The following is a 14,665-nucleotide window of genomic DNA, read 5'->3' as shown; positions in this document are numbered from 1 at the left end:
TGCCGTATCATGCTCACGATAGCGTTCAGAGGCGACAACATTCCTTCCACACATTTACCTTAAACCGCCTTAGCTCTGAATTTTGGTACTCAACGAGCACTGCTTGCAATGCCGGAGTAGAAGTGCCGCCATGCAATTAAAAAAAAGAGGGCGCTGAACATCTCTGTTCACTAGAGTAAGTAGAAAAAAGTGCTCTCCCCCCCCCCCCCCCCTTTTTTTTTCTGAGTGACTCTACTATTTCTCGAGAATTGCGCTGACACAGGCTGTGACATAAATAGGGATGAGACAGCTGAACGAACTAGCGCTGATAACACGAACTGTTGCCTGCTCACGAGGGGCTGCACGAAACGTTATGGCTCTTGCCAACCGCGCAACAACCGTAACGTTTCGTGCATTATCCGGGCATGTTTCGCACAAATTTACAATGGTTTGCCTTGTTTTCGATCTACTGCGATGAGGAATGACTTGCCTGTCGTTTGGTAGGCATGGTTCAGTACGCAAAAAGTTAACCACTGTATGTGGACTATGATGGCGGCGTTCCTTTTGTTATTTTTTTTTTAAATTTGGGTACATTGACTGCAGATTTCTGTTTACGCTAAGGCGTTCGTTTCAGCGACAAAATTCGGCACTTTTTTGCAGAATAGTTGTTCCTTGTCCTGTGCGTTGGAGCTGCTGACTTTTGCATCGGAGCTCATTGTGAACGATTCATACAATTCGGTAAATACTTGCAGGCTTAACGTTTCTCGAAAAATATCCAACTGCAGGTGCAACAAGAAATGATTTTACTCAAGAGATCAGAGACTAGGTCGTTATTACTACCATTTTTGTTAAACTCTATTCAAGCGCAGACGTTAAAACTGAACGACATTAGAGCACTTCAGCACTGAACACGATAAATGCTTGGCACAAAACGACAGTCATAGTTGCAATAACAACATATCCCAAATTCCCGAAAACAATTTGCTGGAAAGTGCTAAAACTGTTGCTGCCGTTTAAAAAAAGTGTGTAAAGTCATCCTGTCGCTACTAGGCTGCGACGAGACTTCGTCAAACACATCGCTCGCGCTATTACAGTTGGCTTAGGAGGCCAGCAGTAAATGTTAAGTTCAGGCAGGGTCATCGCTCATTTACACATTATCGAGTTGAACATTAAAGAGAGTTTAAATGAATAAATGTATTTTGTTCAACACAAAATATTAAACAAGTGTCAGGAAACAGCGGCAAGACGACATATGTGCACAATCAGCAGTACCTGAAGTTCACAGGCTGAGAAGTTTCTCGTTTAAATTCGAGATTCTTCTCACTGTTAAGCAGGTCAGCATAGGGTAGACCAAAAACATTGTCAGTGTCCAATACACGATTCAGACGTTCTATAGCCATAATCTCAATCATTATGCCAACAAATAAATTGCACCAGTTTTTTCTTCGCTTCCAAAACAGCTCAAAACACGAAACAAACAATTATTGGAGGATCACACGAAAATATTTGGCACAAAGGTAAACACACTCTTGAGCGATATACATTTCTAAATGTGTTCCAAACAAATGATGACGCCGACCTTTTTTTCTTTTCATGATATCTTAAAACACATACTTTTATATAATCATCTACTATTTACAGAGCAAGGTGATCTTGTTTTTCTTCTTAAATAGGTTATGTACAAAACATATATATACATCCCTTCTCTCTTACAACACTTTGACACGAACTTCACACATCTGAAATATGTCGAGAAACATGCAAAGTGAAAGTCGTCGTCAACGCTGGCATGCGCTCCAGCGGTTTTTATAAATGCATTGCGGGTAGTAGGCTGTTCGCCTGGAATACATACACAATGTGGGGTCGGCGGTCTCAGTTTTTACTTTATTCTTTGCACGAGGAAAAACAATCTTGAAGCTGTTGCTTATGAAAACAGACTAGGTCCTGGACAGTCACCATGTATAAAATGTTACGGACGTTTTAAACCGTTCGGAGGATTAATTACCGATGTAATCCGTTTATAAATCCATATCATGTGCGTACATTTGAGTAAATATATTTCCCAATGGAGGGTCCTCGCCGAGCTTCGCGTTTTTCGAGGTGCGTGGGTAGATCAGAACGCATCATGGAATGCCCGATTAGGGGCTCGTGTCCTTTACAACGTTCGCACTAAGCACTTAACAAAAGACTTCATCTCTCTCAGACAGGTTCAATATCTTGACGCAGTTTCATACTTTATTTTATAAGCCAGAAAAAGACATTATTCGAATTTTTTTCACTTTTCTTTTGTCAGCGTTTCGTATGCTACAGCTATCTTAGCTGACGCTTTTTCAAACTTGCACGTAAAAGGCCGGAGACTAGATGGAATCCCAATGGGACGGGTATATGCGGGGAGGTACATGGGGAGGAGGGCCGTGTTTTTAATTGACTACCGAGGTGTCTATACATACATAGTTTATCACGCAGTTCTCTGATATAAAACGCCGTCGTATTTCCGAACCCTAGACCCTGTACACATTGCGTAAAATACGAGCCTTACCGTGCACACTTCACAGGTGACTTCACATATGTCAGGATAAACAGTGACGCTTCTGAAAACAGTGGCCAAAACTTTGGTGGGAGATAACGAACATGAAAGGAGCAGATAACACTAACCCTACAAGTTGTGTCAGCATGCGAAATACAACCCCTCACTCCGCTGTAAAAAAAAACAAAAAAAAAAAAACATGTCACAATAGTAGTAACAACAGCAGAGCAGGAGTTTCAGTAAGAACATTCCATCTCACAGCAGCGCGGGCAATTCAATAAAGCTCAAGGAATAATTTAGCTACGCGCTGTATCTCGACGAACAGCATGCTCACTCATACATTCTGTTTGACCCAAGCTTGAGCTGCATTAAAGCGCGCCTGAAGCCGGCGAACTTTCGGAACAAGAGCGAATAAAGCACGCCGAAGTGGGACTGAAAGCTCAATCTGTCGACCCAAATCCTTGCTGGAAACGGAAATCGTCTGTCTTGTCTGTAGCTAGAACAAGAGATTTTGGCATAGCGTACGAACCTGTTTGGAACTCTACTCCATACTTTCTTCCTTCTTCCAACGCCTTTGGCGAGTAACCAGTCATATTACATCTCAGGATTCTCCTTGTGCAATTTGTTCAGGTGTTGACGACTTTCTCTCTATTGCAATGGAGCTAAGCAAAGCTAAACAAAAGCTCGGAAACAAAGCTTCCTGGGTTCTAGCCGCATGATATACAAAATCTTGCACATTCTTCTGGCACCTGAAATTGCTACAGGGCTGCATACCTCTCATTCACGTTAAGTTCGTATCAAAGAAAAAAAAAATCGACAACGGCAACGTAAACGCGACTAGGCCTACGGAAGGTACAGCTTCGCCAAAGCGACGGGTTCTTCCGACCCGCCGGTTTGTGTACGCAGTATAATGTCTCAAGGTGAGCACCACTCGAGCCGCTTTCGCAATGCGGCAACATTTTTGGCGCAAGCACATCCACACGAACTCCGGGTGGGTGTGGGAGTGGGTAAACGTCGCATAATTAATTGAGGATTGCTTCGCGTTGCGTATTTACAGGTGCTAAAACTCACGACACCAACACGTATGCACACACGTCGAACTTCGGCACGGAGAAACAAACAAAATAAAAAGCCGGAAAAGCGACCTAAAATAACAAAAAGACCCCACTGAACTTACCTAAAGTTTTCTTACAAGGAACAAGAGCAGGTGCGATATCATCAAAAAGAAAGAAATAAAAAGACCTTCATTAATGGAGCGGGAATGGCAACCCGCCTTTTTCACAAGGGGCGCCCTCTGGGTAGTGGCAAAAATTCGTCTGCTACGGGTTGAAAACAAACGCACGTAGAATACGCAGGTGTTTGCTTGACAGCTTCCGCCATCTCTCGCGTGCGCCGATCACTAACACGAACTGCGCGTGCGCATTAGGAGCTGGCGGTTTCCTTTTCAACCAGTGGAGCTAGAGGCGAAGCGCGCATGCGCAGAGCAGCAGTGTGAAAAAAGGCGGTTTCTATGCGTTTCTTGGTGCACTAAAAGGGCCGGGGGTAGCACTGATAAAAACTAAAATTGAAGCGTGGTGCCACTGAATCAACGAGGTGACAACGTTCCGACAAGAGGAGGGCCTGTCCACAAGTAAATGGATGCACGGTATAACTCCGCACGTCCGGAATATATGACACGCGGAGGACCCTGGCCCTGTCAGCCCTTATTATACTATTCACCCAGGCCCCAATCTAGCTGAGCTACAAGAAACAAATAAATGATTCCACGTCCACGATATCACAAGCACACGGTATACGGTCTTTGGTATAAAGCAGGCCAAGCACTGGCGACGGCATGTCAGCTTTTTGAAACTGTGGCACAGGACCAAGGCAGAACCACCATTGCCAATACTTGATAGTTATCAGCCCTTTGCAATAGAGCATGGTGCAAACACAATCTGTGCAGGATTCTTCTACGTCCACGTGAGAACATGCTTACCAGCAGTCATGCTTAGTTCACAACAAGCAAGCTGTTGCTCGTGGACATCTCACCACAGCGCCGAGTGATAACGCTTCAAAGCTATAACCTTAAATATTCACCCGTTACCATTCCAGCGTATGCAGGTAGCACGTGACAGAGGCAAGCATTACTTCCAAGCAACCTTTTTTTATAGCTTGATATTGTCATCGATATGCACTTTTGGAACCAATAGTATTCCATGCAGTCAGAACCAATAAAAAACAAACTATTTCAATGACGGGGAGTCATAATTTTTGTAGCGCATTTTAGTGTTCGTTTTATGCCCATTAACAATCTCGGCTGTATTGCATGGGTGTTTTTCGTCCCCACGGACACCGCCACTAAGTCGTGACTGGTGCGAAATGACAGTGGGTGTTAAGTTCGAGCCTTTTGCAATTTGTTTTGCTAGCGCACGTTTTTAAGCCTACAATTCTTTTTCGCCACGACCCTTGACACCTTACTACACTCATAAAAACAATGAGAATAAATAAATTGAAATGTTTGATGAACCTCTATTTGTGGAAATAACGAATAGAGCCACACCACACTCAAGCGGTTGCATATATACTTTTAAGTGCGTCAACTGAAAGCAATGTTGAGATGCATATGGTAGCTACAATGCGTCAACGATAATATGTAAAGTTCGGGAATGTTGTAAGGAGCGAGAAGGTAGGAATTCACAGCTGTTGCGCCTACAAGTGGCGACAAAGAAATGGGATGGTCATTGTTCATTCCGCTCATGAAACGTACAAGAGAAGGAATGTTGATAGAAAATCAGGCCAAACGTAAACACAGCGTGTCCGTATTGGCATTCGACATCAATCTCAAAGGTAGAAAGCAAAAGACGAAAGCTGACATTCTCGTTTCGAACTCACGATGGCTTGATTTCATTAACGCTACGGAGCACAATGCTAACAATAAGGTTGGAACCGCCTGAGCTTATACGCGTCTGTGCATGATGGGTTTGTATCGGGGTCATGAGAACTCCGCAATCCTAGCCTACATGTTACAACAGGTGACTAACAGGTGCAGTTCTTTCAGTCGAAGTACACTGTCCAAGGAATGAACGAAGCAAAGTGAAAACATTGTTTCGCATAGAGGACGTTGCGAAAGGGACAAGACAACACTCATCACTGCTTCCCCGATGCGGTAGATACCGGCAGACACCTTTGCCACAGAAGTCAGCATGCTGGCTAGAAAATAGAAGTCGTGAAGCGGCCAGGGATTAAGGGAAGCTTCAAACTTCACTCGGAGCATTCACAGAAACAGGAAGACAGGCCTGGGAGCTGAACATCTCGCGGGACGAAGACGACGCTGCGACTACTCAATTACAAAGCCGTGCAACATGAGGCTTTTGCGCGTCCTTCCCACGTCACTTGTAAACACATCGGCAGTGGTAACAGCGCCACCTGTCCACAGCCGCAGTGACTAACGCGCGGGCTCTTTGGAAGAAACTTGGCCGCCCGACAAGTAGAGAGACACAGAGAGGTGGTTATACAAAGCCTCGCCACGTAGTTCGAAGGGAGCGGGTTAGGAGGGGAGTGAAGTAGAAACACACTCAGCACGACAACGTCTAGATGGTAGGAGGCGGGCGGGAGGGCGGTGGCGAGGCTCACTTGCCGAAGCGTTCTTGGTCTGAGCATCCTGACGACGGGCCGGCCCAGTACACGGGCTGCTGGCCGGTCCCTTGAGCATTGCCGTTGTACGACCTGAGCAGAAGTTGGGCCGACACCTCGGCCCACGGGGACGACGAAGAGGAGGCCACAGCGGTGATGTCTTCGCCGCTGCTCCTGCGATGAGGCGTCATCACGGGCGAGGCGGGAGTCTGACGCACGCGCACCGCGTCCGGACTACCGAGGCTGATGATGATGTTCTTGTAGACGGCGGCGTCCTCGCTGCCGCTGCTGGCGCTCTCTTCCACGATCGAGGAGGCGCCTTCCAGAAGGGACTCGTCGCTCTTGAAGGCCGCCGTCGCGCCACCGGAAGCGGCGGCTACGGGGCGGCCGTACCTGGCCGCCGCACCGGGCAGATGCTGCTGCTGCAAACTGCCACCGCGAAACACGACGTCCAGCACCTCGTCGTCGCTGACGGTTGGCACGTGGCGGCAGAGCTTTCGGTGCCGCAGTCCCGGCGCCGACTCGTAGTCCTCGTCGTCGGGCGACAGCGTGGACATGAGCGTCTCGGAGCGCGCGATGCGCCTGCGCAGACAGGGCATCCACATCTCGACCAGGTCGTCGGTCGTCTGGCACGACACCTCGCGGCTGGAGGCTGAGGCCGCGCCGTACGCGGCCTGCTGGAGCGCTCCCCCGACCAGGCGCTTGCGCTCGTGGGCGCCGGGCGGAGAGTCCGAGGTGGTGCGCACCGCGGGCACCTTGTTGGGCCCGAAGAGCGGCTCGACCGAGTGGCGCAGCTGGGTGCGTCGGTCCAGGGCCTCGGCGGCGCGCACCGCGCGGATGTGCTGCGCCACGCTGGCTGCGATGCGGTCCTGCTTGCTCGCCCGGAACCTTTCCAGCAGGTTCAGGCTCTTGGTGCGCGTCGGCGGCGGCTTGATCACCGTCTCCCCGGAGTGGTTCCTGCGTCCGCAGTCACGCGGCAGTGGGGGCAAGAGAAGAATTAGCCGTGGGCACGCACTGGACCATTTTAGCTCGGTCTGTTTGCACTGAGAATGTTAAATAATCCCATGGCTATAGCTACCACAGAAGACATGGTCAGTTCATAAAGGAAATACACACAAGGACACACACCCTGCTGTCCTCGAGTGTCTTTCCTTTAAATGCAAGTCAAAAGTAGCGCTGTTTCTTTCTGAAATGGCGTACCGACTCATCCAATAATGAGTCCCAATAAACCTGTTCAGGTCTTACCGAATTTGTTGTGCCACGTATAATTGTAGTGTTTGTTCGTTCACGCTCAAGGCTGCAGGAAAGGGCTGTTATCATTTTTGTTCGTGACGCGAGAAGCGACCAGTCTAATCTCGATTGATCGCAGCCATGAAAGGCTGCATCTAGGTTTTTCCAGATTACTCTAGATGATGTTGTCCTGCTATCTGGAAATTTCCTTGCCGGCTTTAAATTGAGCGATGCTGCAGCCGACATTCGTAGATCCACGATTGACGAACACGCTTGTTGCTTACGCCGCTATCGAGTGATTCAGTTCTTTTCCGGGCGCAAGTCAGCCCAAATAAAGAGCTTCGTTTGCAAGTATTTCTGGTGTCTTCCTGACCCCTGGACTGCCGTCACTACAACGTGACATCTGGTGGAGGTGCTGGGTAGCCTTCCAGGTACCGGACAACCCCTGCAAGTCGTGACGACAGCCCTTTGAGTTATTCGCCGGAAGACCTGACTCCAGTCTACAACGCAGCCTCTGGAGCCTCCAGCCATGACTTACGCCGCAGCAGTGCGCCATCCTGTACCTCGACGACGGGACCCAAGCCCCTATCGCCCTTAGCCAGCTGCGCTGGAGCGCCGCCCTCTCGCCTCAACTCGCCCGTCCTACGAGCGTCGTACACGGCTGAGGAAATGCGTCGAGTGGAGAACACCCGACCAGCGCCGCCCACGATGCTTCCACTGCGGAGAAGCCGGTCACATTCTCCGGTACTGCCCATACAGGAGAATGGGCATCCGAGGGTTCCCTTACGACGCCCCACGACCCCGACCCGGCCAGCGACCAGCCGAAATCGAGGATTTTTTGCGTCGGGAAGGATACTCATCGCCGAGCTGCCTATCGCGTTCTGCGTCGACATCGTCACCGCGCTAAGTATCTCCTAGCCGAGGCTACGCAGTGCGTGGACGCTTCCCCAGCCCCGAAGGTTAAACTGAATCAAGCAGCCTCTGGAGGTGAGGTTGCTTCTGAGCGCAAGAACTAAGATCCTCCACCGACGAAAACAGAAGACCATGCCCCCTACGACGACGACGAACCCTACGACAACGACGAACCCTACGACAACGACGAACCCTACGACAACGACGAACCCTACGACAACGACGAACCCTACGACAACGACGAACCCTACGACAACGACGACCCCTCCGACGACGACGACCCCTCCGACGACGACGACCCCTCCGACGACGACGACCCCTACGACGACGACGACCCCTACGACGACGACGATCCCTACGACGACGACGATCCCTACGACGACGACGATCCCTACGACGACGATGACTACTACGACGACGATGACTACTACGACGACGACAAATACGACGACAAAAATACGACGACAACACCGACGACACGGCCAGACTTGAAGCTTTTACCGCGGCCCTTACACCTTATTAGGAACGCTAAAGGACTCTTAAGTTCTCGAAGCATTCTCCGTGTTTAATTTCATTTTAAAGCATCGAGGCGATGCTTCTTTGGAAGGGGGGTAATGCCACGTATCATTGTAGTGTTTGTTCGTTCACGCTCAAGGCTGCAGGAAAGGGCTGTTATCATTTTTGTTCGTGACGCGAGAAAGAACCAGTCTAATCTCGATTGATCGCAGCCATGAAAGGCTGCATCTGGATTTTTCCAGATTACTCTAGATGATGTTGTCCTGCTATCTGGAAGTTTCCTTGCCGGCTTTAAATTGAGCGATGCTGCGAGCAGCCGACATTCGTAGATCCACGATTGACGAACACGCTTGTTGCTTACGCCGCTATCGAGTGATTCAGTTCTTTTCCGGGCGCAAGTCAGCCCAAATAAAGAGCTTCGTTTGCAAGTATTTCTGGTGTCTTCCTGACCCCTGGACTGCCGTCACTACAACGTGACAGTTGGAAGCCGGGATGCCGAATAGAAATCCGCATAACTTTTACTTAGATCAATAGGGCGAGGAGCCACACTAAATGCAGCGTAAATCAGGCCTCCTGACCCCCTGAGAATGGATTCATGGCCACAAATAAAGAGACCGGCGCAGCGGAGAAGGCCAATGCAATGCGAACAAGGTAACAGTTTCTCGCCTTCACTAAACGCCGCCGTCTTTGGCCGCATTAGCTATGGCGGGTGTTAATGAAGTACCTTACTGTTTTACAGGGCCTTCTATACACCAGGGCTACGACTCGTTTTTTTGAAAAAAAAACAAAAAAACTATCGGTTCTCGGCTGCACCTTTTGTGTATTGTAGGACCTGGAAAGGCTGTCGTCGATGGTGGTGCTGCCAAAATGACTTTCGTAACTTAAAAGAGTTGATACTAGCCCTGGGCTGTCATGTCTGACACCTTGGTCGTAGGCTATAAGTCTCTCCTCTATGTATCCCCACAGAGTGTGCCTTGCTTTAAAGCGAAGCTGTACTGTAAGTGCCTCTTCCCGATCGATGGAACCCGATGACGTTCGTAAGCAAAAAATCACATTATACTGCGTGATCTTACTACACTACCGTCCCACTATCGCTATCTCCCCATTGCTGTCGCCCTTCGCTAAATCCAGGGATCCATGGCAAGAGACGCTGTCTCCTACGAACTTCCGGTTTTGCGCCGCTATGCAACCTCCGGCACCGCCGCTATCAGCTCCATCAATTCGGACACCGTTTTCTGCCGTATGAGAGACCTGGAAGGTTCTGTGGCTCTTGTGACGGTCTTTCCTCGCGAGGCATGGCCATAGCACTCAAGCTTCACGCTAAGCATGATGAAAATTTTAAACGTTCGCCTTCCCCAAAAATTTCTGAGCTGAAAGAAAAGAAAGTCCTGAAAGAAAATGAAAGATAAAACAATAAGAAGGACCCCAGTGTATACGTTTGAACTTAGCAACAGCATCTGAAAAGCGGCACTCAGCCTTAGTCAGAGTGCGGAGGTACTAACAAAAAAATCAAAGCCTTGAGAAGCTTCGCGATCATGTTATCTCGGCTTCAAAGTTTAAACAGCCTCGAGGCACTTTTACCTCATAATGAGAAACTTTTCTAGCCGCTCTCGCGGTTCAGCGATGGCGACGAAAGCTACTAGGACAGCCTCTTGATGTTACGGTGTTGTTCTCTATGTTTGGTCACAACAACTCCAACGCACTCTGTTCAAACAAAAGGCTTTACTTGACTTAAAAGTACTAGCCACGGAATTTCCCTCACTTTGCTGATCCCGCTGTGATTTCGATAATAACAAATATAAGACCACTATATTGTTCGCTGCTCCCGAGAGCCTATGGCCCCGAGAGGATTATAGAACGCTCCGCTCGCAAAGCTTGGCGCTGAAGCTAGTTATACCGCACCCACAACTGGCGCTCGATATGTGTACTGCATACACGACACTCTATGCCCACATTGCTTGCCAGCTTGACGCCACTCTCGTATTTGACTTAAGCACCCTGCTTAAAGTGTGCAAAAAAATGCTCAAAAGCGCGCTTGCGTGGCTTGACACAATTTAATACAGCTTGGATGCAGCATGCGCAGGCCCTATTGTACCACCCGACGCTATTTTTGCTTCCAGACGCACTGCGGCGCTGCAAGCTGTTTACAGAGGGCAGGGCGAGCAGCCTGGCATCATGAATCAAGCTCGTTCGTTTGGTGGCTGCTTGTTGAGGAAGTTTGCCATTTAACAGGAAGGAGCCCGCATCGCTGTCAGTTCCTTGCGCCACCACTATGCTATACCCATCCCAACGGGTCGGGGAAACAAATCCTTTCATCTCACTTTCGAGCTTCCTCTCCACGAAACGGCGGTGTCGCTTTGAGCTCGGCTAGCTTTATACGTTGGTTTAGTTGGCTGACGCCGGACGGCGAGTGCGCGTCGGCTCGCTACAAACAATGGTGGACCTCCTCCCAATTCGGCTCGGGCGAGGCCGGGCGGGTTGAGAGGCGAAGCGGCAGCGGATGGTAGCTAAACGCCTCTATGCACACGGAGCGGTGCCGTACGTCGTTGCCTGTGCGGTTATGGGGCTCTCGGAAATTCTACGAGTGCATTACTGTACAGATGACGATTAGTGTACATTTGACGATTAGGGTATAGATGACGAGAAAGATTATTGTTCGACATTAAGCCCCAACTCCAACGACACTTCCTGGTCGTACGCGCTCAGCGTCGGCGCTCTTGGCGTACGCCGGAACGGGCGTCGAAAAGCGGCATGCATCTCCATGTCCCTGGTGCTGGCTCGCTCCCCCTCACGGGTTGAGGGAAAGAATTTCAAGCCGTGAAGAAAAGAGGTTGGGGAGCGCTGAAAGGACCAATTAAACCGCAAAGACAACTTCGGGGAACCCGAAAGAGGTTCAAGCCATGAAGAAAAGAGTCACCGAGACACCCGCGGTCCTCCGATTGCTGTAAACTGGACCCGGCTTCGGGCGCGTACGCGAGCGCCCGTGCGATGGCGCCGATATCTAGCACGGACAGATATCGGCGCCTCGCCAAGGTTCGCTGGCGTCTCCTGCAGTGCGCATGCGCAGACCGGTTCTGGCGTACGCCAAGACATGGCCAAGAGCGCCGACGCTGAGCGCGTACGGCCAGGAAGGGCCCTTGGAGTTGGGGCTTTAGGTGTCAGATTTCAGAGAGCGCAAATAAAGAGTTCATGACGGGCAGGTCTATAGACAGTCTATAGACTTCTTATAGACTCTATTGTCTTCCTATAGATATTTTTTTTTCTATTAGTAGTCTATAGACTGTCTACAGACAAAAGCCGACTAAACGTCTATGGCCATAAATCCACAGATTGTCTATAGACTGTTCTCTAGGTTTTGTCTATAGAGAGTGCGTAGACTTCACAGTCAAGTCTATGGACAGTCTATAGACTGTATAAAATTTTTTCTTAAGGGGTGTCTGGGCCTGTAAGGTGTCGGGCATTGTAATTAAAAAGTGGAGATCGAGTTCGGGATGAAAGATGTGCCAGCCTGGTTTTGTCCGGTATTGGGACAGAGGCGTCTAACTTGAACTGAATATGACTAAAAGTTGGTCATTTTGTGCAGTTTTTAACTCCACGCAATGTAACACATTATGAGCGACCCGTTTTTGAGCGTAACCTTTTCCCGACATCACTTACGTGTGACAGTGGCGTTAGTGGGCAGATGTGATTGTTCTTACATTGGTCATATCGGCAATAACTTCGCCTATGTGTCTTAATAAAATCGAAAAGCTTTCTCAAAACTGGCCCAGAAGGCCGGTGTCCGGTCGCTGCTACTTTTCCTTATTAACCACTCTCAGCTGATGCATGCCGCATCTCGCATCGGATGCGACATTACCTTTCCCACGTAGTACAGAACTGCCCTGATGCGCCACCTGAATAAATAAAATAGGACAATTTTTTTCAGAACGAGTAACAACACAATTAAAACCACTTCTTACCATTGACCTCTAATTGCTCTTTTGAACGCATTAAACAGCAGTTCGAACCCCTTTCTGAGAAGTGAACTTTTTCTTGTGTTTTTGTCTTTCAAATAGTTAAGAATTGTCATTAAATAAATAAATAGCGGATGAGTTAGATTTTATGCTGAATTCTGAGAAGCTTTGGAGCCTAAATCAGCGTTTAAACACTACACACGAAATTAATTATTTCTCCTCTTTTTATTTTAAATTAACGACTGCTAGCATGCAAGTTTTCTGCCATTCCTCCTGGTTCTGAATAGCTTTTAGATAGCTTACTGAGACGCTTTGCAGCCAAAATCATGTCATGTGACCGCGCTTCTAGGCGTCGTCTGCTCTCATACGTCTGCACTGGGTGTGATTTGGAAGTACGCGTCCCAGGTATATCTATCTCCATATTGCAGTGTCGGTAGCAAAAACGTAGTAAAATTAAGGCTCACCAGAGGACTCGTTATTCACTGCAACATGTTATAGACAAGGGTAACAGATTATGGTTTAAGGAAGGCGTAATGGCACAGGATATCTGTAGAAGTCGCAGGCGTTTATATAGTTATTGCTTCGTTCATCGAACCTGAATGCGCGAATTTAGCGCCCGTGCTTCACACTAAAGCGGAGAACGCCGCTCCAGGGCCGGACACTACGCATGCATCCCGGTGCGCTCAAACAAACAGCTCGACGCACGACACGGTTTCCAGCGATTGGAGACGCCGCGAGACCGAGGCAGGCGACAGCGACCGAGGCTCATTAATTATGCGCGACTTCTCTCGGACAAGGCGGAAGAAAAAAAAGCTGCTCGAAGACAACAAGAAAGGGCACCCCGGGGGGGGGGGGGGTGGTGGGGGGTAGAGAAGGAGAGTTGGGTTCTCCTGTCAAGGACCATTAGCCTCGGCCAGGATCGATGAGATCCAGAGGGAAGGAAGGGGTGGAAGGATGGCTGTGTTCACCGCCCGAAGACGACGAGCCACGGAGTTGCTCGCGGCAGCTGTAGCTACGTATAGCTCGCGGACAGTGGAGAGAGCGCGGAGGCAGGCAGCACAGCGGTGGCGCTAAAGACGCCACCGCCAGCGCCTCCGCTAGCACACTACTGAAGAACAGGATGAAGCTTCTTCTCCTCTGCTTCTACTAGCGATCTGCTTCCTTCGAGGCAGCTCGCGACGCGTCCCCCGCTCTGCCTCCTCGGCAATGCTCCCGGGAAATCTGCGCGACGAAGCTGTCGCAGAAGGCGCCGGGAGCCTGCCTCGGCCGCGCGAGGCTTCGGAAGTTGCCGGCAGGCGTCGCTGCTCCGCGACTACTCGTCTGCGAGTAGCATACAGTTTCTTACTATTACCTAGAGGGAAAGCTGGCGGCGTTGCACTTCAGCCACCATGGACGCTCAAAGCGTCATGGGCCGGTGGGCTACTTGGTGCGGGGCAGTTGAGGTTTTTTGGGAACACGGGAGTGTCATTACTAAGACGTTTCATTCCGAAAACACTGTTCGTGTGTGCGCAGACGACTCTGGCGCGAACGCAGTGTGCAGAAGCCATAGTAGCGAAACCGCAACAACACATGTCGCCAACAAAAGGTTTCTTTTTTCCGAAATGTCATTGAAAAAACCTTCTAAAGTGTTTAAGCAATAATATATTTTTCTGAAAACATATTGTCTTTTAAGAGTGCAGCTCTTAATTACGAAATATTAGTTTTTGTAGTCTTCAATACTTCGCCAATAGGAGAGCGAGACATCTCTTAATTAATTCGTTTTTTTTTTGCATTCACATGCATTCACATGCTTGCATTCATGCTTTTCTGCTCATTTGTTGCAATCATTAGACAGGGTATTGAATGTTAGGTCATTCTTTATTACCGAACAACGTTTATTTTTGCATTATCTTTTGGTAAAAAGTTATAGTTCTGCAGTCGGTAGCTAACCGGC

The 14,665-nt window shown here is 49.1% G+C and overlaps 1 protein-coding gene across 4 annotated transcripts in view; it reads right to left on the bottom strand.

The window, feature by feature from the left end:
* Positions 1-215: 215 nt before the first annotated feature.
* Positions 216-14,665, bottom strand: part of LOC149359864 (metabotropic glutamate receptor 5-like) — a 469,646-nt gene continuing 455,196 nt past the window's right edge. For all 4 annotated transcript variants that reach the window (XM_089571977.1, XM_089571976.1, XM_089571974.1 and 1 more), the window contains one exon: positions 216-7,078. In XM_089571977.1, the coding sequence (XP_089428103.1) occupies positions 6,118-7,078 (961 nt within the window). In that variant the 3' untranslated portion in view covers positions 216-6,117. The remainder of the gene's footprint in view (positions 7,079-14,665) is intronic.

This window comes from Amblyomma mixtum, chromosome 2, assembly GCF_055824585.1.
Source record: "Amblyomma mixtum isolate Tamu chromosome 2, ASM5582458v1, whole genome shotgun sequence".
Lineage (NCBI taxonomy): Eukaryota > Metazoa > Arthropoda > Arachnida > Ixodida > Ixodidae > Amblyomma > Amblyomma mixtum.
The sequence above is the reverse complement of the archived record's forward strand: the minus strand, read 5'-3'. Positions and strand labels throughout refer to the sequence as shown.